Source organism: Embiotoca jacksoni, unplaced genomic scaffold (assembly GCF_022577435.1).
Source record: "Embiotoca jacksoni isolate LCO1_2020_lvr unplaced genomic scaffold, fEmbJac1.0.p SCAF_29, whole genome shotgun sequence".
Lineage (NCBI taxonomy): Eukaryota > Metazoa > Chordata > Actinopteri > Embiotocidae > Embiotoca > Embiotoca jacksoni.
The window spans coordinates 1810530-1834000 of NW_027185380.1; the positions used below are offsets into that span (position 1 = coordinate 1810530).

The 23471-nt window shown below is 42.5% G+C and overlaps 1 protein-coding gene across 1 annotated transcript in view; it reads left to right on the forward strand.

Annotated features, from left to right (window-relative positions):
* Positions 1-5129: 5129 nt before the first annotated feature.
* Positions 5130-23471, forward strand: part of ptprk (protein tyrosine phosphatase receptor type K) — a 107538-nt gene continuing 89196 nt past the window's right edge. The window contains 2 exon segments of the mRNA XM_069161829.1: positions 5130-5451; positions 11787-11810. Coding sequence (XP_069017930.1) covers positions 5370-5451; positions 11787-11810 — 106 coding nt within the window. The 5' untranslated portion in view covers positions 5130-5369.

Below are 23471 nucleotides of genomic sequence, written 5' to 3' on the forward strand. Positions count from 1 at the left end.
GTTTCATTTTTGCTTGCCTACTTTGCAGTTTCTCTGTTTTCCCCTTTTTTGTGATGCTCTCCATTAGCCTCCATGGCAGTAACCCTAACCCACGTTCTTTGGTTGTTAATTCATCGTTGATTTGGTTCATGCATTTAATGTACAGTTTATTTCAATCAATGTCCTGTATTTAGGTCTCTTTTGTAGCTCAGCTGCTGTCATCCAATCAAGTGGAGATACGTTTTATTTTCTCTATTGTATCAAAACTTGCTGTTATAACAGTCTCCAATTCCAGTTTATTCTGGGTCTTTTGCGTTCCCTTTTAGTAACATGGACCATAGTGATTATACAGCCATGTTTTTTTTTTTTATTCATAGTAAAATCAAATGTTCTCAATGTTTCGAAAACAAGACAATCTAAGAGATCTTGACTTCTATCACATAAAACAAATGACAGGCAGAGTGAAGATAACAGTTGCGCTGCCTTTACAGGTGGATATAAAATAGCAACAGAGTCACAGAGCTGTCGGTCCTGCTTTAGCCAGACAGAAATAAGAAAAGACAGACCTGAATGAACGTTGCGTCTGTGGTGTCCGTGAGACAACAAGTCTCTAAGACTGTACGGCTACGCTAGCAGCTCTGCAAGCCTATACTTTCAAACAGTGGTGCTTGAGTTAAATGCTAACACCATTATACAATCAACAAAAATACAAATGCAACACTTTTGTTTTTAATGAGTGAAAGTAAAAGATGAAAGACACTTCCCTCAACCTTTTTTCAAAAAAAAAATGTGTGTTGGTAAATACTCCACCTTTGCCAAGATAATCCATCCGATCAAGATGCCGATTAAACAGCATGATTAGAGCACACAGGTGTTCCTTGGACTTTTATCACACGACACAATGCCACAAATGTCACACGTTTTGAGAAAGCATGCAGTTGGCATGTTGACTGCAAGTAATGACCACCGGAGCTTGTTGCCTGTAAAATTGAATGTTTATTTATTTATTTTTATTTTTTAGTATAACCACATCCTGCGGCTTCACCTGCTAGATCATCCGAGACCAGCCAGCTAGACAGCTGACGCGACAGCGAGGTTTGTCTCGGGAAAGCACCCGGGCGTCTTTACCTGACCAGTTGTAACTGCAGCTGACTCGAGTAAGCGAACGCTCCCCTTTGATGGTGTCTGGCACTTTCGAGAAGTGTTCCCAACACGGATGAATCCCAGTTTGCACTGAACCGGGCAGATGGCAGACAAGCGCGTACGGCGTTATGTGGGCGAGAGCGGCTTGCATGATATGAACGTTGTGGACAGAGTGGCCCACGGTGGCGGCGGGGTTGCGGGTTGTGCCGGCTTAAGCGACGGACAACAAAAACAGGTGCGTTTCGCGGATGATAATTTGAACGCACAGACGTGGCGACGGGGGCCCGCCGCCGTGCCATTCGCCCGCCGCCGTCCCCTTCGCGTTGCGGCTTGATGATGGGCTGCTCCAGGTTGCGGCGGTCTGCGCGGAATTCCCGGAGGCTGAAAACATGCCAGTTCTTGTACCGTCTTGCACGCTCACCAGACGCGTCATCCACCGAGCACGTTTTGCCGCGCCGCGGATCGACTCGCGCGACAGCGCGCTCCGTTTCCTACCCGCATCTGGGAGTTTCTAACAGCCGACGGACGAAGGAGAGGAGCAGCGCGGGTCACGCTCAACGACCCGATCGGCTCTTCGTGAAGGAGATGCCGCGCTGCACGAAGCAAACGCTGGTTACACCCTGGAGAGAAGGGCGGTTTAAGGTGTTGAGATCTGGGGCGGCTGACGGCCGAGTCGATTTTTCAGGTGGAGACTGCATTTTGTGTCCTTTCACACCTCAACCTTTGCCTTTCTTTTAACGAAAAACACAATTTCCTCAAAACCTGAGCCAAACCTCAATGAACATTTTTGGACTGTGCAATTTCTTTAAAAGCTGGAATTAAACATAAAAAGACGCGGCTGAACGCAGTCCGGGGTTTTGCGGAATCGTGCCAGAGACGTTCTTGTTCGCAGAACAAACAACAACAAAAAAAACACAAGGGCCTCCCTTGCAATCCATCATGGGACAGATACTGGATGGAACATTTGGTCTCAAAATTGCACCGAGCTACCAATGTGCTCCAGTAAGTGCAGTGACAGTTTAGATTGCTGAAAATTGCCCGCAGAGAAACAATATACCTGCATCGGGTGCGAAAAGGGGTCATGGAGTGATTCCTAATAAAAAATCTATTTATGCTTGCTGTCCATTTCCCGCACGGGGAATTTTCCGCGTAGACTAACTTTCAGTCTAACAGACCTGCTATTACGCAGCAATGACTACCTGCCATGTTTTCTCTGCTGGCTGTTGCCACCTGAAACCAGAAGTGAGAAGCAGCACAATAGATTTGCTTGATGTGCGAGGAAAAAAAAAAAAAACACACAACGGAAGGAGCAGTACGAACGTCTTAAAATCAATGTGTGGTAGAATTCATACTGCGAAAGACAAAGTTTGAAGCCGATTTACAGTACATATTCAACTTTTCAATTTACTTTCGTACGTATGATTTTATAGTCACTTCGAGGTCAGATGCGGCTAGATAGCAATTTAAACCGAATTTAATCTTTGGAAAATGTCTGCGACAGCAAATGAACACTTTATACTGTCACGGACATCCATGGCTGCAAATGGAGCTGTATCTTCTGTATATACCCGTGCAAAATCATTTTTTGAGTTTGAAGTGCAGGAGTGCTCAGATTATTTCAGCCCACTGTACACAAACCTTGCAAATGTAAAAAAAAACAACAACCAAAAAAACAGCTTGCATGACAGCTGCTTGTACAATAAATAACTGCAAATAACAACCTGAAACCTGCAACTTCAGCAAATGCACTAGTGAGGATACACATAATGGCAGGGCATCAACACTGTAACAATGGCAGATACATATTTTTGAGGCAGAATTGCAGCACCGGTGTGATATTCGGTGACGGGACACACCAGACACTCGGCCAGTAAGTCACTTTACGGTTAGGACGGTCGGAAAAGTCTGCAATTGCCAGCACAGCAACACAACATGTATTTTGTCTGAAGAGAACAAAGTTTGCCTGTGTGAATATTTCTGGCTCCCACAGCCTGAAACTCGGGGAGAAAAGATTGTTCACACCTTTTTATGTGGGAGTGGTGGCACTAAGAGAGACAAAACACACCGAGACGACGCACACCTGTTCCCCGCGCGCTGCGTTATCGTCCACACCACATATTTTTAGCTCAGCTGCGTACCATATCAAAACATCTATTTTGTCAAATTTGGCAGGTACGTCACGATGTTATCCAGCCACACACTGACATACTGTCACCACCGTTGGCAGATTGTGAAATTTGGGCAAACGACTTGTTTTTAAGTGGAGCCGGAGCGTACAGAAAATGGTGCCAACTCTCGCAAGTTAGTCACGATTTAACGCACGGGTACGGATGAGCGTAAATTCTTCGGTTCTTTGGTGGCGAGTTTTATGTTGAACACAAGCGTCATCGAGAGTCCTGCAGTAATTTAAATCACTTTTTGACAGTAAGGTTCTTTGCACAATAGAAAGAAAAAAAAAAAAGTTCAGTTACAGTCCACCAAGCGTCCACAAGGTCTCCTTTAAATCAAGCGGAAGCAACTCCTGGCTGGTACATCTTGATGACTTTGCGGATTCAAGCTTTTACTGCTCTGGTTTCTGTCTTTGGTGGGGTATGATTTTTGTCGGGCAGAACTAGTTTCTAGTTCCTTTACGTTTGATTTAATGTGGGCTATTTAACTTGAAATACCTTCTTTCTTTGTATTTGGCTGTGCTTTTAGTGCCTGACTTGGACGTGGCTCGATTCTGTCCTTTTTATTTCACCTGTTTTTCTGCTCTCCACTATATTCCATTTATTATGCTTTATTAGCGGGGGGGGGGGGGGGGGTCCCTTTGGAGTCGGGGTGGCTGAATGGTTTTTGGGGCCCTGAGCTGGCCGGGGACCAGGTATTGTGCAAGGAATTATAAATATTTTTTGTGTCACGGCTGTTTGTTTTTTTCTGTTACTGTGTTCAGGGGGGCCCAGCATTATTTTTTTTTGAAGTGTCACTGTTTTTATAAGCGTGAATGTATTTCAGTATGAAAATATGTTTTTTGTTGCATGTATTGACTGATGAGATCACCGCGGTCTCTGGCAACAATGTTTTTTTTGTCAGTATGTTTGAAATTTTATAACATTATAGACTTAAGTGTTAGTTTAAGGTAATTAAAAAAAAAAATTAAGTCCAGGAAGCTTACGATGAAATGATGATTTTTTTTTTAGAAAACTGTGAAAATAGATAAATGACACGTAACCTCACTCTTTCTTTCTATCGTCTTCAGATCTCAGATCAGTTAAAAAAACGAATGAGGTTAAAATGAAACAAAGTCCCAACTAAACCTATTTGAACAATGCAGTTCAACCATGTTTGATGTTGCTGTGTCTTTGTACTTGTCTGGTGTGAGGACACAAATCTGTTTACACAGTCTCATTGTGAGGACGTTCCTTTACTTTGGGGACAAAACGCCGGTTCCCACAACGTAAATCATTAGCTTTTAGTGTGAAGGGTTGGTTTAAGGTTAGTGGTCATTCGTACAGTTTGGGTGGAAATGGAAATGAAGTCGGAGTAATGCGCTCTGGAGTGATGGAAGAAACGCCTGTGTGAGCGTGTGACACACACACACTGATCACGAAAAGACAAAAAGGTCAAGCAGTTAATGAATCCAGATGTCTCTTTTCTCCCTCTTTTTAAAAAAAAATTTTTTTTAGCTCATTTCCTGTCCTTTTTTTTTTTTTTTTTTTTTTTTTTTTATATCTAAAATTTGAATAGATCCTATTGACAAGAAGGTAATTCATGTTACTGATATTAAGTAATGAAATAATAACAAAAAGTAGTAAAAGCATTCATGAAAGACTTCTAAGAGAATGCAGATTAAACGAAGTCACGACAGGAAATCATATATTTCTTGTTATTACATTTTTTTTTTTTCTCTAATTTTCAATCAGCTCCTGCCGTGTGACGTCACGCTCTCGCTCCCTCCCTCCCTCCCTCCCTCCCTCTCCGCCTCTCTCTCTCTCTCTCTCTCTCTCTCTCGCGCTCCCTCACTCCGCGTGAAACAAAGTGTAGTGTCCGCGAGAGCCCGTAGGAAGCGAAAAGAGAGAAACCGGAGAAAGGAGAGAATGGAGCGGCTGAATCCACACCAACAGGAGGAATAATAACAACAACAACAACAACAACAACGCACGTAACAGAGAGATAAAGAAGACCGAAGACGGAGGAGGAGAAACTTTTCCGGGGAGGAGGGGGGGAAACTGTAACAGACTCTCTCTCGCACGGCCACGGTGTAAAACATGGAAACTCTTTTCTCTGTATCCCTGGGACTACTGTTTCTCTTTTCGACAGTTGTTACCGTCGCCGGCCAAATTCCGACAGGTAAGAGCAAATAAGACGAAAACGTGGACAGCGAAGAGCAAAGAGTTTGTTTTTTTGTGTGTGTGTCACGAAAGAAAAGTTTTTTTAAAAAACATTTTTTTTTTTTTTTTGGGTCGTTTTCCTCATTTGGTTGTAAGCGCAGGAATTCCGGACAGGTGTGTTCAGGTGCAGGAGAAAAGTCGGTTTTTTTTTTTTTTTGTTTTATGTCGCCAGATGTGAGACGGGCATTTTCGGTGAAGTGAAGCTGCTGTTTGTCACTGTTAACGTGGGGGAATATTGGCGTGTGAGATTGTCCTGCACTAGTTTGAAATCAAGTCTGCTTTGCGCTTAACTTGCCCTGAACGAGTGACGCTGACTCAATGCTGGGGCTGGGAACTCTTATCGCTGAGATAATAATAATAATAATAATAATAATAATACAACAACTAAGTTGCTACGTTTCTGTTGGACTTTTTCCACGTTGCATCAGACCCGAGAGTTTCTCTACACGTCTAGAAAACGAGGTCAGATTTACGGCAACAAAAAAATGAAAAATCATTGACTTGCTTGTTTAACAGCCTTGAGTGTGACTGTGGAGAAACATCGGTACGCCGTGCTGCCTCGCAAGCAGCATGAATGGAGAAAAAGTTACCGCATGTACGGGAATCATTGTTTTAAAAACTCTTATATTCATGCAGTACAAGCGGCGGTGACTTATATTACCCGTCTCCCGGAGATCTTGCACTTTATGGGGTGTTTCCATTCTGTGATGCGGTGATTAAACGTTAACGGCGTTCAGGAGCTTCTTCTTCTTTCTTTTTTTTTTTTTTTTTTTTCACCTTTATTCCTCTTAAATGCTGCGAGGACTGTTTTTCTTATTTATTCGCCTTTTCCACTCCGCGATGTGCTCTTTTGAGTATTTTCCCTGCAGGAACATCCTGCGCTCTTTGGCGCGACGTTACGGTCGCTTCGGTTCGCACGCGCCGCGATCTTTTCCGCTGTTCGCGAGCCAAATGAGCCCTCTGCTGCTCCAACTTTATTCGCGCTGCCTGCAATATAAAAAATAAAAATAAAAAAACAAAACCCTAATGGTTGGGAATATTGCCTGTTCTAAAGGCAGTTTGGTTGTGCACCGTGATTTGAGTTGAGAAGAAAAGGGGAAAGAGCATCACTTACTTTTTTTTTTTCCCCCTTTTCTATGACGTCGGTTTCGTTTTTTTTTTGTTTTTTTTAGGAAAAACTGCAATCTGTGAAACCTGCGAAGACGTTAGACGTGATTAAAGTAGTCACAGCGCGGCCCTATACCCAGACGCGTGACCATTGTTTCGTGAATTACATGCTCGTGACGGTAAACTCTGCCTTGTGCACGGACACCCCCCCCCCCCCCCCCCCCCCCTCCAATCTGCTAGACTTCGGGTTGTACCTTGGACCCGGTTTCAAACAGTAACCCGGATCGCGAAGTGCGCCCCCGTCCGCCGCCTTCATCCGCGTCGTCTGCGGAAAGCGAAAAGAAGCGCTGCCCGCTGCGGCTTCTTTTCGCCTTTCCGCAGACGACGCGGATGAAGGCGGCGGACCGGGGGCGCACTTCGCGATCGGGTTACTGTTTGAAACCGGGTCCAAGGTAAAACAGAAGCTCTAGCGATTGGGGGGGGGGGGGGGGAGAGGGGAGGAGGGGGGGGGGCTCGTCGGCCGCGCGAGCGACCGCTCCGTACCTGGGAGTCGGTGTCTGCGTGGCCGCTGTGCGTTTTATTTCCGCATTCAGCAGCTGTTCGTATCCCAACTCCGATGCTTAGAGAGAGGAGAGAGAGAGGAGAGACAGGAGAGAGAGAGACTCACACCGCCTTTTTGAAAGCTGACCTCCAAAATCCCACTAAAAACCACACCGTTGTATATTGGAGGACACATAACGGTCCATTTCAGTGCTGGAAATGACCAGACTTGGTGTAAAAACGTCATTTTCTGCTCCAGTATTCACATAAGCCTGTTAATGATTTGCATTGAAATTGCACATTAATTCCAGCTTCATCTGTGAACGTGTTATTGCCCCCCCCCCCCTTTCCCCACCCCATACCCCCATAACTACACCCACCCCTCTTCCCCCTCCCTTGAGGCCATTTGGTCCTCTGGGTAACAAATGTGTGGAATTTCTTTGAGGCCTCTTTGGGAATTTGAGTGCTTGTTAATTTGCAAGTAAATACTAGTGACTGGATGCTGCTATACAGGAGCACTGGGCTGTCATTAGTATGGAAAAGGCCTAAAAGAGAGAACTTGCAGTTGGTTGTGTTGCAGAATAAGAGGCACATATATATATATATATATATATATATATATCTATGGAGAAAAGCAAAACAACAGTGAGGATAATTTTTGCAAATCCGATGCAGGCAAAATGAACAGCATTCATATATTTCCATGCATTTTCCTCTGAATTGCCTCAATGTTAAAATCCTAAAATTGAAGAGTTTAATGGAAGGTTACATTTATCAGACAACCTCGTATCTTGGGCAAACAGTGCGCGGCATAAGCACTGCACATATCGGATTTAATTGTCACGATCGCTGGCAGCACTGCATCTGATCATTTCAACAAAATGCCCAATACTGATGAAGCTGATAGGGATAACAGGCAGGTAATTAATACAGCCAATACGAGCTGGCACTGAGATGAAGTGGTTAATATTAAATGGAAAGTTAATAATAAAGGAAATGTGTGTTTGGGTGCTGCTTCAGCAGGTTACCTATTGCACTCAATCACTGACAAGTACAAGAAATATCAGTGACAAGCACTTAAAACTGCCCATTATGCATTAAAAAAAAAAAAAAGTCATTCTGACTGTGTTCAGATGTCTTTTTTTTCTAAATTTGTCTCATTTTCATTTTTATCTATTCTAGTTTCCTAATTAGAAAGTCAAACTGTAATTTAAGGCATTTATATAAATCTGCCTCTCTTTCCTCTTATCATGCTGTTTTGCACAGTTTTATTTTTTGACTAATCATTTACAAAGCCAGCGTGAGCGTGCATGCGTCTCGCTGCCTTTACAAAGTCAGTTACCGAGTTTATGTTAATTTGACAACTTCCTAAATCTGTCTCCTCTCTGATCGAGTTGTGACACAGATTTCGGGCGTCTTTAATCTTAATGAAGTGAAATGATTGTTTTCCATCAGCGTCTCCAGACGAATTAGAAGTCTGCTGCTGCCACCGAACAGAACATCTGAGCTGGTTTAATTATAATTGTAAATTATTTTAGCATTTTGAACATTAGAACCAAGTTGGTTTAATTATAATTACTTTTCCGCTCCATTTAGAAGATGAAATAAAAATTGTTTTTTTTTTTTTGTGTGTGTGTGTTTTTTTTTTTTTTTTAATGGAGAAAGGCGAGAGAAACTGAGCGATAGTGAGAAAAAGGAGAGGAGGAGGGGGGGGGGGAATAAAAAAACAAGAAACCATTGGTTTTTGGCCGTGGGCATCTCCTCCACTCAAGGGACTGTGAAAACGGCAGGAGGGAGAGTGTGTGTGAATCACTGTGTGTGTCTGTCATGTCCTGCGTGTGTGTGTGTGTGTGTGTTTGTGTGTGTGTGCGCGTGCGTGTCAACTCGTGTGTTTTGCTGTCGCTGAAAGAGAAAGAGGGAGGCCGATGCTTTTAAGCCCTCCGGAGTACAGTGGTACAAAGACGAGCATCTGAAATGTTTGCCTCTCATTTAGATTCATGTGGAAATGCCTTCTCATTCTACTCATGCCATGTAAAATGGCGCCAAATCAAAGGCTGTTTTATTTATTTGCTCGTTAAAGTAATGCCTCAGCCTGCAGTCCTCCAGGTCCGTCTTAATGTCTTCTCCTCAAATCATACGTCCCTTCACTCGGAGCCAATCTGTTTCTACGGATTTCAATTTAGCGATAGATTTTAAAAAAAAAACAACAAAAAAAAAACCCCATCTCTTTGAAAGTACTGGCTCATTTCTTCAGCTGTTTGGGGATGAAGTCTGCAAAATGTAATTAATCTGTTGAGAGAATTCATTAGCTAATCCCTCATTAGAGCACGGCATGTGTGTGTTTGAGTATGAATGAATTTAAGTTGTTGTTTTTTTGAAATGGATTAGCGACACGTAGCGGCGGTTCAACCTTGTCTCTATGTCAGAGAGTTTACGGGAGACTGAGAACATGACATGACTGACAGGTTGTGATTCACGTTTCCATATGATATTGTTTATAAGTATGTACTGTAACAGGTTGAAATGCGAGGCACTCTACCGCGTGTTACGTTGTTGTGCCGTTGTCCAAGTTTTATGCAATTCTTTTGAGATTTTTATCAAATTTGATGTGAATAAGTGCCTGTTTACATCGTCTTTATGCAGTCCTATTCAAAAGGATGTGATAAAAGTGCCTAATTAACTGAGCACCCATCGCGTGGATAAATTATGGCATTTAATTGCTGATTTTTTTTTTTTTGCCTACCAAGGATTCTCAGCATCGTTCCCTTTCTACTTTACTATTTATGGAAAAGTGTATTTTTTTTGTCCAAATTAGATCTTCCATCAGGTTAAAAAAAAAAAAAAAAAAAATCTTGAAATGCTGAATGTTTCCTAATGCAGTAAAGTTAAAATTCAAATGGGGCAGTTTTCTGTGTTGTGAGTCCTTGGGAGGCAGAAATCATAATTTTATTCAGTTCAGCGTGTGGATGTGCCGAACATGTGACCATGTTTCGCACTCTGATTGAATTCCAGCTCCCCAATTAAGACGGCATTGAACTTTTTTTGAATGAATAAATTTGTTTTTTCTGATCCACGATAGACCAAGATGTGTCTTCTGGACTTCAACCAGGGACATTTCAGTTACATACACCTGGACACTCCCATGTTTCATTTGTCGGGCGTTGTATTGTAGTGAAATAAAATCCTGTAACGCTGAGTAAAACCAGGTGCTTCGTTCAGCCTTTATCGCTTCTTCTCATTTTTTTTGAAAACGCAACCTTTTAACTTCAGGCCGGCATGAATATCTGGTACACGAGTTTGTATTTAAGAATTTCTGGTGTTTCTATTTCAAGTGTTTCATGCGCAAATCAAACATTTACGTCAAAACGAGTGGATGGAAGGATACTTAATAATATGGTTAAGATTAAACCACAGACCCTGCAACATGATGGGTTTAAATCATCGGTCGGGCAAACAGGAAGTGAACCGAGAAAGTGATAAAGTCCCATTGGGAATGAGGAGAGGCGGCACCGTCCAAAACAAATCCCAAATCTCTGAAACATCACATCCCTGATGAATGATGATACCAGTTCAGTATCATCAATCTCTGCTCTGCCCTGTTTGGCTCTGGTCACAGCTGCTGGTACAAGGGGGCCTTGAAAAACGCTGCTGCCGCACACACACACACACACACACACACCCTTCTGCACACGGCTGGCTAATGACAGATTAAGTAATCAACACTCACAGCTGATTAATTACATTACAGTACGTGCACTAACACACACACACACACACACACACACTTTGCCTCAGACTCACAGATGCGAGCAGCCTCAGTACCAGTTGTGTAGTTAAGTGTGTTGTGATATTGATATATGTGATGTGGGTGGGAGGGGGGGGGGGGGCTGAGAGAAGTGATGGCAGGTGAAGACAGTCTTGGGAAATGATTATATTTCGGGTTACCGTGAGGGCTAGATGAGGCCTGAGGGTAAAGGTTGAGGTCGGACATGTGTTGGATAAAGGTTAAAGTTTGTGTTCGGGAACTCGTGTAAGTCATTAAGTTGTCTGCAGTACTTTTTAAACACAGATTGTGTGCAATTATGTCAAATGTGAGACTGTATTTAAAATTTTTTTTTTTTTAATGTTTTCTTTGATACCTGATTTTGTTCATTTTGTTGCTGCTCCTGAACAGCATGTTCACAGTAAAACAGTTTTGGATCTTTATTTCTGAGTCTCTAAGCTGTCTTCATGTTGTCTGCTTCCAGCTTCTCACTTATGAATATCTGATACTTTTCTCTTTTTTTTATGTGATGCTAAAATGAATATCTTTAGGTCTTGGTTATACAAACTTTGTTGAACAAAATCAGCAATTTGAAGGCATCAATAAGGAATGTAGGAAATAGTGATTGTCATTTTGCACTTATTTTGGACTTTACCAAGATAGACCAACAATTTAATAGGTTCAGTGAGAAAGAATAATCTATAATAACAATAGGGCTTTTCCACCATTCGGTGCTCGGGCCCTAATGAAAATAATCCATATAATTTAGAGGGGATCCATCGATAAATGCTCGCTCTTGAAATATGCAACACCTTGTGAACCTGTGCATGCTTTCCAACCTAATTCTGTCTTATTATTCTCTGCTTTGCTTCTATTGGACGCAGCTCACATGGGGCGCGCTGAGAAGGGTGAGTTATGATTGGCCGGCCAAGAGCTGAGCTTCGTCTTTCATCATCTGTAGCGTAGCGATCATTATCCCACCGCCGTCGCATTAACATGGAGTTCCTCCTTCAGCGTGCAGACATCCTTGTAGTGACCTGTTCATTTTGTCATCCATTGTCGTCCTCTCATTTAGCTGCTGTGTTCTTTACTAACCATCCCAATAGGACTCGGCACTCATTCGTTTCTTCGGCCCCACTCTGCAAACTCACCTTGACACACCATTACAAGTTTTTTTTTTTTTGTTGTTGTTGTTTTTAATCGTACTTACAACTTGTTGTCACTGTATGACGATGTTTTTGTTTTTGATTCTCACTGTAAGTATTTGCTTCAGTGTCAAAATAGTTTCCGTGATTTTTTTTTTTAAACTTTCAAGTCGCGTCCGAAGTTATTTTGCTCCCCGATAATAATTTCAACAGTGACAAACTTTGAATTGATGAAATATTTGAAGCACTCTGGTACTGATTTACTGTCGCCCGTCTTTGTGACTCGGCCAAGCTAATCGGTTAATCTTGTTTGCCGTTTGTCTGTGTGTCTCCCTCCCCGTCGTTGTCGGTCGGCGTAGTTAGGCAGCTGTCGGGAGGTTTGAAGTTTCCAGGTGCTGTTTGTCTAGTTGAGCCGCATCTTTAATAAAGGAGCTCCGAGTAACGTTGTACCTTCAGAAGCTAAACACACCTTTTACTCTTTCTTCTCTTCTCTTCTCACAGATACCCTCTTATCTTTCTTCTCCATCTGTCTTTCACACACAAAAGCCCTCAGCGGATGGCGGTTAATGAGGGAGTTCTTTTTTTTTTGGTGTTTTGTTGTGAAAGTGACGAGTTAGTTAAATACACCACAGACTCTTCACGCTGCAGAGACAGACAGAGAGAGAGAGAGAGAGAGAGAGATCACTGTGTTACTGCAGAGTCTGCTGTCCCACAAGGCTGGGCTCTGACAAAATCAAAGCAAAACCCAATGTTTATATTTCTATTTACTAAAATCAAAAGAAGAAAAAAAAAACACTCTGTTCATTTTACAGAAGGTCACATTCTGGTTAATCCCTAAAAAGTAGTGCAGGCTTTGGAGTGCAAATACAAAAATAATAGAGACCTAATGAAAGCCTACTGAGGCAGAAATACTGTCAATTCATATTAAGCAGGACAGGTTCTTGAAAATGGATTTGGCAGCTTCTACATCTGCTCCCACTAATTTCAGTAGGTTTCACTCAGCTCAGTCCCCATGACAGGATGTTTTATAACTTCTTTGAATACACTTGAGTTCTTGGTGGGCTGTTGGTAGACGAGGGAGAGACTGATAAAGGTGTATATTAACAAATCCAACCATACATTTTTTTTTTTTTTTGGCACAAATATTAGACGAGGCTGCTTCCCAGACGAGATACTTTGGATCTGTTTTAAGTCATCACGATTTTTTTTTTTTTTCTCCTCCAGCAACAAAACAGATTACATGTGCCGTCAGAAACTCTTGCGGTCTAAACAAGTAAAATGAAAACGCCATTAGCGCTGATTGACTCTCACTATAAATTCCCCGGCAATCTTAAGGCTACAAACACGGTCTCCATTCACAATCTAGATTTCCGAACGCACTATTGGTTCATATTAGGACCAAAGAGTAGATTTTCTACTAATAATAAACATAATGAAAAATGTACAATACATTTAGGCTCCTAAATATCCCATTTCCACCAACATGACCCTGGTTCTGGTTCTGGTGCTTGTGCCGGTTCGCTGATGGTTCAACCAGTTCAAGGGTTTCCCCTCTATTTCCTAGAAGGTTAATGTTTTATTTCATGAGCATGTTCCTGAATTCTTGTGTGACATTAGTAGAGGAGGTCTTCTGGTCAAGCCTGGTGCTCAGCAACATTTTATTATGTTCACACAGCTGACCTTAAAATCCTGTCACAAAGGTTACATCCAAGGAAAGATGAAGAGCTGATCTTGCCAGGTGTCAGCTTTGGAGCACAAACCTTACAGTAAATCCCCAGTTTTCCTCTTGTCACTGTGACCGATTCCTGCCTTTGCCCTTCATGTTTAGTGAATGTTTGATGATTGAGCCACACCACCTCTGACTAAAATACTCGAGTGTCTGGAGATTCTGGTGGCACGTGACTAAAGTGCAACCTGGCGTCCTGGCGTTAAACCTGGCGCGCCTCTATTTTCCTCAACCTCTCGTACTTCTTCAAATCTGACTTTATATTTAAACTTTAAAAGAAACCCCAAAATTCAGTGAGGTGTCTTTAAAGCGTCAGATAATATCAGAATATGTTCATGAGGGAGACACACTGCCCATAAAAAGATGTTCTTTGTTTCTCTATTTCACTGTGGGCACTTATTCGTCTGTATTTTGAGTAAATGTGACAACCCAAGTCTACGTGTGCTTATATACGAGTATGTTAGCCTTCAGGTGGACTACATAGCAATAGGGCTCTGGTGTGTGTATGTGTGTGTGTGTGTGTGTGTGTGTGTGTATTTGTAGCTATGGGCACTGGTTGAAGTGGTTTCCATTAGTCCAGTTAAGAAGACATCTGTCATGTGGCTGCAACGTCCATAGACACACACACACAAGCAATCCGTGTGCACCATAGAAAGGCTCATTCCTTATCTGTGTTTCCTCATGATGAAATCCAACTGGACATTCTGCTACTTTCACTTTCTACTGTATATATATATATATCTTGATATTGAAAAGGACACACTTTTTACCGTCCTTACATTCCTTTCTAATAATTCTCCTCCCCACTTTAAGCTGATTTCAGATCAGAAGTGGTAGAAAGCTTTTGAGAGATATATAAACCCTCCAGTGTGTGTGTGTGTGTGTGTGTGTGTGTGTGTGTGAGAGAATCAGGGGCTTACAGATAGATGACCAGTCCATTAAGATTATCATCTCCATCCCTGACCATGTATCTTCACATCACCACGCTGCTCCTCTTCTGTCTGTGTGAGCAGAGATTTAAATCTTCTAGCAGATATTCCCGAGCTACCCTCCAAATGATGTTACACACTTTTTTTTTTTTTTTTTTTTCTCAAATCTGTCTGTCCGCCACTCTAATCTGTCGTTTAGTCTCTCTGCCTGCCATCTTGTGTGTGTCCCTCCTTACTGCAGATGACTGCAGACACATGGTCAGCCTGACAGTGATCGCGTACGCGGACCTACAGTCAATCACTGTAACAGACAGGCTGTGTGCGGGAGTCTGGAGACAGACATTTAAATGTTGAACATCTGTCTGTCAGTTTTCTGGTTGGTCCATCTCAGCCTTGATTTCTAAAACACTCGCGATAAAGTCATATAATAGTAGTTAAGCCGTACATGTAGCGTGTTTAACATAGACATTACAGTACTTAAGGGATAACATTTTACATTTCTAAAAGGCTGCCGGTAAGTTAGGGGTGAGTGTCTTTTCTCCTATGTTGTTTAACTCGCCACTTTACTCGTAAAGGTATTCTGCCGAAAACCGAACCCAAGGACACGCAAATTAAATTGAGCAAACATGATGAAACGTTTAATTAACCAATGAATCAATATCAAATGAGATTACAATAAATTTGATTACAGGGTAGTTCATTAAGCCATTCATAAGCCAAAATGACAAACTTAGCCCCCTCAAAAGTGAGTTTGCTGATTTCATTTTTTTTTTCTATTGGATATTGAAAATCCTTGGATTTGAAAAAGATGGTTGCACAAAGTAAGCAATTAGACGAAGAGTAAAAATGGTCAAAGTGAATAAAGAGTAGGTTCACGTTTGTCTGGCGGATCTTGAAGCAATACACTCTTGCCTCAAAATACACTGAACGTGTTAAAGGGTCACTGCAAATGTTCCTCCTGGCCTTACTAACTGTGAAGAGATTCCTTCTTATTAAATTCAGCTCAATAGAAAAGAGTCATAACAAATCTGATGTGTTAATCGTATCAAGTATCTTCCAAACTTTGTCTTTTTAGTTTCTATCACTCTTGGAAGAGATTTTTTTTTTTAAATTTTTTTATGGCAATTGCAAAAAATGGGGATTGATTTCAGCAACCAAAAAAAAACTATTTACCCAAAAGCAGGTAAGGTGAAGGCAGACTTGGAAAATGTGACCCTACTGCCACTAAACCTACCACTACAACCAAAACGCAATACTTTTCAGGGATTCAGAAGAATTCGCAAGTGACGTGTAAACATCCCAGCGTGGGGGAGCCAAAATTTGGCAATGCAGCACCACCAACAGCTTTATAACTGAGAGGGTGGAGTGGGCGCCTGCTGATTTTCAACCTCACCCCTCCAAACGGCCCACCTTTTGAGATGTATATCTAACCATTCATGGGAACTAAACAATAGTTTTTCCACACTTTCCATAGATTGAAGGTTCAGAACACCCACTGAGACCGTAACTCCCCCCGTGGCACTTGCATTTTCGAGCCCAAGTGAGCAGCACTGAATCAAAGCTCGTGGGAAACCTTCATGTGAGTTCTGCTGCTCCGATTAGAGAGCTGAAAAGTTTGTTTTAAAAAGGTCCAAACAGTGTGGCCTTTCCACTGGAGGTGGTAAGAATGAGAAGGCAGTGCAGCGAAATTCCCAACGGACTCACAGCTGTAGAGCAACATGTGAGCCAAGAAAGATGCCTAAATAGGACATGCAAGGTTTTCATTGGGCGGACGCCCCGAGAGTCTTATTGTGAAGGTATTTTTTTTTTTTTTTTTTTTTTTTTTAAGCTGATAGTTACCACACACACACACACACACACACACACACACCCCTGCGATGTTGATACTCTGCAGACTCCACTGTGTCTGGTGGAGTCCAGCAAAATCAGTCAGTTTAGTCAAACTCCTCCTCTCCTCTCCTCTCCATTTTCTCTAAACATATCCAAGTAAGACTCCCTCCCTATCCAAAAGGTTAGTTTACCCCCCCCCCCCCCCTTGCAGCACTCCTCCCTCCCATGGAATTTATGGCCCACTAACCTAAACAGAGTAACACAACATTTATCAAACCCCCCCGCCCCCCTCGTCTCATGTACTCCTCATTCCTCCTGTCTGCCCTGTCGTCCTCCTCATACTCCCCCACCACCACCGCCTCTAATGCCCCTCCTTTACCCTCCTCCCCTCCCGTCTCCCCCCTCCTCCCTTGTTTCTCCAGTTTCGCCACCCCGCCCCGCGCGCCCCATAACAAGAGCAAGAGTGGGATTTCCAGATCCAGACTAAATGGTGTTGCATTACAAGGATAAAGTGTGTGGATTCTATTTAAGGTGGAAATTGCAGTTGTGAAATGTAGTTAAACTCGGGAGCAACACAGGAATAACACCTGGAGCTACGGGAACATACAACACAAGTTACTTAAGTTTCAAGTGAGTTCGACTCAAAAGTACTGTCACATATTATCGGACAAAACACCTTATTTATTAGGTTGCAGATATTATGACGATTTTACTGGCCTGAATTTACTCATCGGTTCTTCTGTTTTCAATAAGTGTTCACAGTAGCTTCAACAACCGCTGACAGAAGAAACGCTGCAAATCCTCCCATTTGAGAGTTTGAAACCAACAACTATTTGGGATTTTTACTTGTAATGAATCATCACAATAATCGCTGAATAATTTGAGATCAAATTCTGCATTAATTCATCAACAGGAGTACAGTCTCACATTTAGCTCAAGGTAAAGCTGATCATCTGTCTTCCTATAGACAGCTCCTTTAAACGGAGGGTAAAGATGTTTTCTTTTCTGCATCTCTCCCCCCCCAAACAACAGTATCTACTCCATAAGAAATTATAATCTACTGCAATCATTTCATGTTTCTGACAGCAGCTGCCAAAGGAAACACTGACCTATGTGACTGTTTCATCTGATTGCTCACAAAACAAAAGTCCACATTCTTCTCTACAGTGTCACACTGGCACTAAAACATTCTCCCCCGTTGTCTCTACCTCACCCCTCCCAGTCTCACTTCAAGGTCTCTCTCCCCCTCTTTCTCTGCCCCGCTATCTCTCTCACCCGCTTTCTGGAATGCTTTTGTGAGTGTTTTCTCTCTGTTTTCAGTTCATCCAGATTTACTCTGACTCACACACACACACACACACACACACACACACAAACACCCCTCTAAATATAAGTCTTTGTAGAAGAAACTGTCTCTTTGCATTAAGTGGCTAGGTTAACTGTCACCATGTCTGTGTTGGGCCAAAGGTAAATAAAGTGTCTGTGTGTGAAACTCATGTGTGTGTCCGTTTTGTGTGTGTGTGTGTGTGTGTGTGTGTGTGTGAGCCAAGCGAGCTGTCTTGTTGGTTAACGGTTAGCAGACACAGCGCTACCTCCCCATGACATAAACTGTCTCTTACGCTCAGTCTCACAGACTCACACACACACACACACACACACACACACACACACACACACACACACACACACACACACACACACACACACACACGAACACACGAACACACAGGAACACAATACTAGCTTAACACACAGCGTCACTCTGTCTGGCAGAGTTAGTTCCTCACTACAAAGTGAGCTGTATGAAGTTAAGTACAGGTTTGAAACACAACTACAGCTGTGTGTGTGTGTGTGTGTGTGTGTGTGTGTGTGTGTGTGTGTGTGTGGACTTCTGAATTGGGCAAAATGACAATTTGTACTTTTTATTTCCAGACAGCAGGTAGCAGTTTGTGTAAATTGCTCATTCAGAGCTACATACACAAATCTCAAAAATGCTAAAGTTATGTCTGGCTATTGTTTTTTTTTAAATCTCTGTCCTGAGTGGTTTGACAATTCTTGCCTTGTGTTATAGGTTATCTATGACAGACGTAATTGGATACATTGTGCAGTGGAAATGTTAAATGTCAACTGCTCACTAGCTGCCGTGACGCCACGCAATGAGGTACATGGGAGGAATAATCAATCAAAAACATCCAATCAAGGCAGCTACATCCTGTATTTATAGTCAGTCTGTTCCACAATCAAAATGGCCCCAAACATGAGAATTAAAAACACTTGATACCGTTTTTCTTTGAGATGTGTGTCACTGTAGGTCATCATGCAGTTGACGGGTTTTCATGATACCTTTCTGAGAATCGGAATATAAAGGATGAGTCACAGCTCCCAATATCTGTGCGAATGTGCCTCGTCTGTCATTTTCATATCATTGAAGTTCCTGCAAGTGTCAGAGTCAAAACAAGAGTTGATCAACTTTGCGCAGATTTGGATTGTTGGTCAAAGGAAACAATCATTCAATGTGTTGACGAACGGCCAAGTCACTACCGTCCAGATGTGGCATCTCGCGCTGCGAAGCAGAATCAAACCCCGTTGCAAACGGCAGCAGCACTTTCACACACCGTCAAAGAGCTCGCGATGACGTTGCTGAAAACGTATGGAACGTGCGAAATCGGTGACATTCTTGATCGTGGCGATTGGCCGAACTGAAGACGGAGCTGATTCACTCTTCCTTTAATGTTTGGTAGCGAGCATTTTGACGGGAAACCCTTGTGAGCGGCGTCCCGTCCCAGCACGAACCCGGCGTTCGTACGGCACGCAGCGACGAAACGGCTGCTCGTCTGTACTGGTCGAGGCTTGTTGCGCCGCTCCGTCGGTCACCGGCAAAAACTGCACGTCAGCTCAGCGCAACCGTGCCCTCGACGACGGGTTCAAGTCAAGTCGTGAGCTCGCCGTGCTTCTCCGCATCTTCTTCGAAGGTTTGCTCTCAATCGCACCACGCACACGCACACACGCACACACACACACAAATTCTCATTTCTTTGGACAGAGTGAGAGAACAAGTCAGCCACATGTGGTTTCGGTTAGCCACACCTTCCCCTCACGCTGGCCCCAAACTAACCACTTCTACTTTGCCACGGTCAAGTACATGTGAATATCTCCCATTCTGCGTATGCCGCTTGTAAATCTGCCTGTCTGGACATGTGTCTGTGTTAAGCGTGTGTGTGTACGTCCCAGCCCGAGGCAGAGTGGAGTAGAACAGTGAATCAAGGTTAGTGGTCCAGAGAGAGCAAGAGAGACCGAAAGAATGGAAGAGGGACTTTTAATGGAGGCAGCAGAAGCGGGAGAGGGACTCGAGGAGGACAAGAGTGTTCCAGTAAAATCACTTCTTGCTGCGCACATGAACTAAACGATTGTTTCGTCAGTAACGGCGATCGTTTTGAGACGTCGATGGGAAAGCTCATCGATGCGTGGACTCACTAAAACAGGCCACGGCCGGGATTTGTTTTTCACATGTGCTTTATAGCAAAAATAATCTGCCATTAAAGGATCCGTCTTCTGTTGCTAATAATAGGTTATATTCCGCTTTATTCGTCCTGGTGGACGTTGTTTTCTCACATAGTCGACCTGAGCGAATTCTCCTGTACTTTGTACGACATCATAGCTTCAAGTGGAAGTTGGGAAGATGGACACGTGTTCAAATGCCAAAGCAAATTTTCTTTTTTTTTTTAACCATATGCGCTTCATACAACGTTATCAAACTGCTGTTAGCATCGTTTGAAAAAAAAAAAAAAAAAAAAACGTGAGATTTACTTGATTCTAGACTGGACATAATATCGTAGACGCAAGCACCACTTTGTATTCCGCTGGCGTTTATGCCCATAACTTCCCTCATAAATGTAGGTAGACTGAATATTTAGGGGGTTGAATTGCTCGTGTATTTGATAGGCTACTTAAAAGTTGTGGTTATATCAACAGCTCTGCATAAATAATCAGTAAGTGAGCATGTCTCTTTGTTCTTTGGTTTATTCTTTCTCTTCAAAAATGCCAGATACCACTTCCATTAAACTGAAGGGATTTTTTTTTTTGAGCTGCCAGCTGTCTTTAATGAACGAACACAAAAGCACACAATGCAATACGACTTGGTTGCTTTAGTGCAAACAAACACGGAGAACATCTAATTGTGTTACATTTTGTTGTCTTCAGTTTTTAGACGGATTGAGATTTGATACTAACTGCACATTTTCAGGAAGTTAAGTTAAAGTCATCCATCATGTATCTCAATCCTTTAAACTTTGGTGAGTCAGTCATTACAAATTCATGTTGCGCAGCTTAACAATGTTCAAATATGCACAACCTTATGTTAAATTCTTTTGGAAATCACAAAGATAAGTACGTTCGGCTGACTTTTGGAGAAATGTGGGAGGGGGAAAAAAAAAACATGCACAAGACATCTGCAACGTTTCTGTTTGATGGAATGGGTTTGAACATTTCACTCAGTTCAACATCATAGAGCTTTAATGGAGACTTGGAACAAGAGTATAGATGTGCGGAATAAAAAAAAAAAAAAAAAGATAAGGGGAAACTGTGTGTGACGGGGTCAGCTAGATCCTCAACTCTGCCAATGTAAAATAAATATTTTGGTTTATATTTAATATTTGTGGGATGACTGCACACCAGAGAGGGCTACTCAACACGAAGAGTGCACCACACAGTGCTCAAGTTCTCCTGGGATTCCCGACAACATGAGTCACATTCATCATGTTGCCTGTTTTGTCAGCGAAAAATCAACAGCCTAATGTTGCTTTCAACCAACGCATCCTAGAACAGAACCTCCACCTACGTGTGAGAACAAATTAGAAAGCCGAACTCTATATACTGTACATGACAACTGTGAACAAAGAGTGGGCTCAACAGTGGGCCAAGTTTTTACTTTTGTTAACTCTGGCTGTTATGACAAGCGCACTCTGTTTTCCCCGACATCTTAAGAGAATTGGAAATCATTTTTCTTGGCTGCTGTGGTTTCAATTTGGTTTATTATTACAATCTAATGAAACAGATCAACACACTTAGTGTTGCTTGATGTATCTTGGGACTACGATAGCGTTTCCTTTAACTCAATTTAGAAAGCCTCTCTGTTGTCACAAATATGTTTTCCTATATCTGTACCCTCCCGTGATTTGTCGGCCTGAAACATTGCCTTGCCGGGACGGTGTGTCGTTCTCCAATATGAGTGTAACAGATTTTAAATGAATGTATTTCAAGATCTGACCGTGAACTGAGGCAGTTCATTTCTAGTTGCTATGTACGGAATCAGATCACCTTGAAACTCATGAGAGCTGTAAATGGAAATTGAATCCCCATGATGAGGTCTCTGCTGAATCCCATCGCCATCAAACCAGGACTGCATTGCTACCAGTCTGTTTTCATGGCCTTTGCAAAGTTGCATTTCTTTGTTTACCATTTTACAGTTGGTTTAGATGTAGAGCGGCAGATGCTTAAAAGACGGCGTAGCTTTCAGATGTACGGAGGACGATTTTGGAATTGGATGTATATATAAGATGAAAGCATTGTTTGATCTTCATAGCGGAGTTTTTTTTCCACTCTCAATATACCGTAGAAATTGATCGGAAGGCAATTTGTTGCGCGATATTATTTCTTCTATGCTGAGCGGAACAAATTAAAACGTAACAAAGGAGAACAGAAAAGAGCAGGTTTGGGGGTGATGGCTTATAACCGTGATAAGGAACTATTTAGAAGTCCGTTACAGGCCCTAACCCGAATGACGCGGGCTTGGACTATAATCCCCTTCACAAAATGGAGGAGAATAAAAATGGGTGTAAATGATACAGAATAGAAGTGGGCAGAGATTTTACAGGTCATCATTGTAAATGAGAATTGGTTCTCAATTGATTTTACCTGGTTAAATAAAGGTCATATATATAAGTGTGTGGGAAGAGCTCGAGCTGTTTGAAGTATGATAAGGAACTCCGCAAGAACAGAGCAAGCCAGCGCCGACTGACACAACAAACGCTTGCAGCTGCATTCATTCCTTACCTTCTCCGTAGCTGCTGATAACAGAGAGGGAAAGTTATGCTGCTTTGATTGGATGCAGGTTTTGGATTTTCTTTTGACTGGTCTTGTTCTGGCAGGCCTTTTTTTTTTTTTGGTGACCTGTTTTGGGTTTAATGCTCAAACATACCCGCTGTTAGCCCGGAGAAAAGGGACCAGCGTGCACTGACTTTCCTTATCATCCACGGCTGGAGTTGGGTTACTCTTCGACCTGCGCAACGTGGACGAATACAAGTTCTTTACCCGTTTTCTCACCGATTGAGGCAGAAGCTTGAAAATTGGACTTTGTTCCTAGTGTGTGTGTGTGTGTGTGTGTTTACGTTGTTAACTGTCTGGAATCCTGAGCAAAGTTTGAGAAGTTTCTGCTCTGAAATCAGCCTGTTTGTCTTTCAGGGGCCTGTTTCTGTTTCACATTCTTTGGCTTTTAGCTGGAGCTGTTTTGATTTAACCAGGGAGACGTGGTGGAGAGTGAAATGGCTTTACTTCAGTCATTTATCTTATCCTGTCCTTTGTAAGCCCCTCCCCCTTTGAAACTGACATAAATATTTACAACGCAAATTCCAGATATACCTCATATGAAGTAAAACTAGCGTACGATATGATACATGGAGATCTAGATTTGGTTGCACAAGTTATTTGTTTGTTTGTGTGTGAAGTTCTTCCGCTCTTAGTAGCCAGGTGAGGGGCGGGGCTTCCTTCGCTGCACTCTCTCCCTTTATCTCTCCTCTGAGTTGGTGTGAGTACCTGTATGTGTGTGTGTGCGTGCGCGTCACGAGGGTAAATATAAACCACCTGCCTGCTCTTTGGTTACAACTCATCACTTGTCGGACATCAAAACTTCTATATTAAAGACCATTATCAAAGAGAAACTCG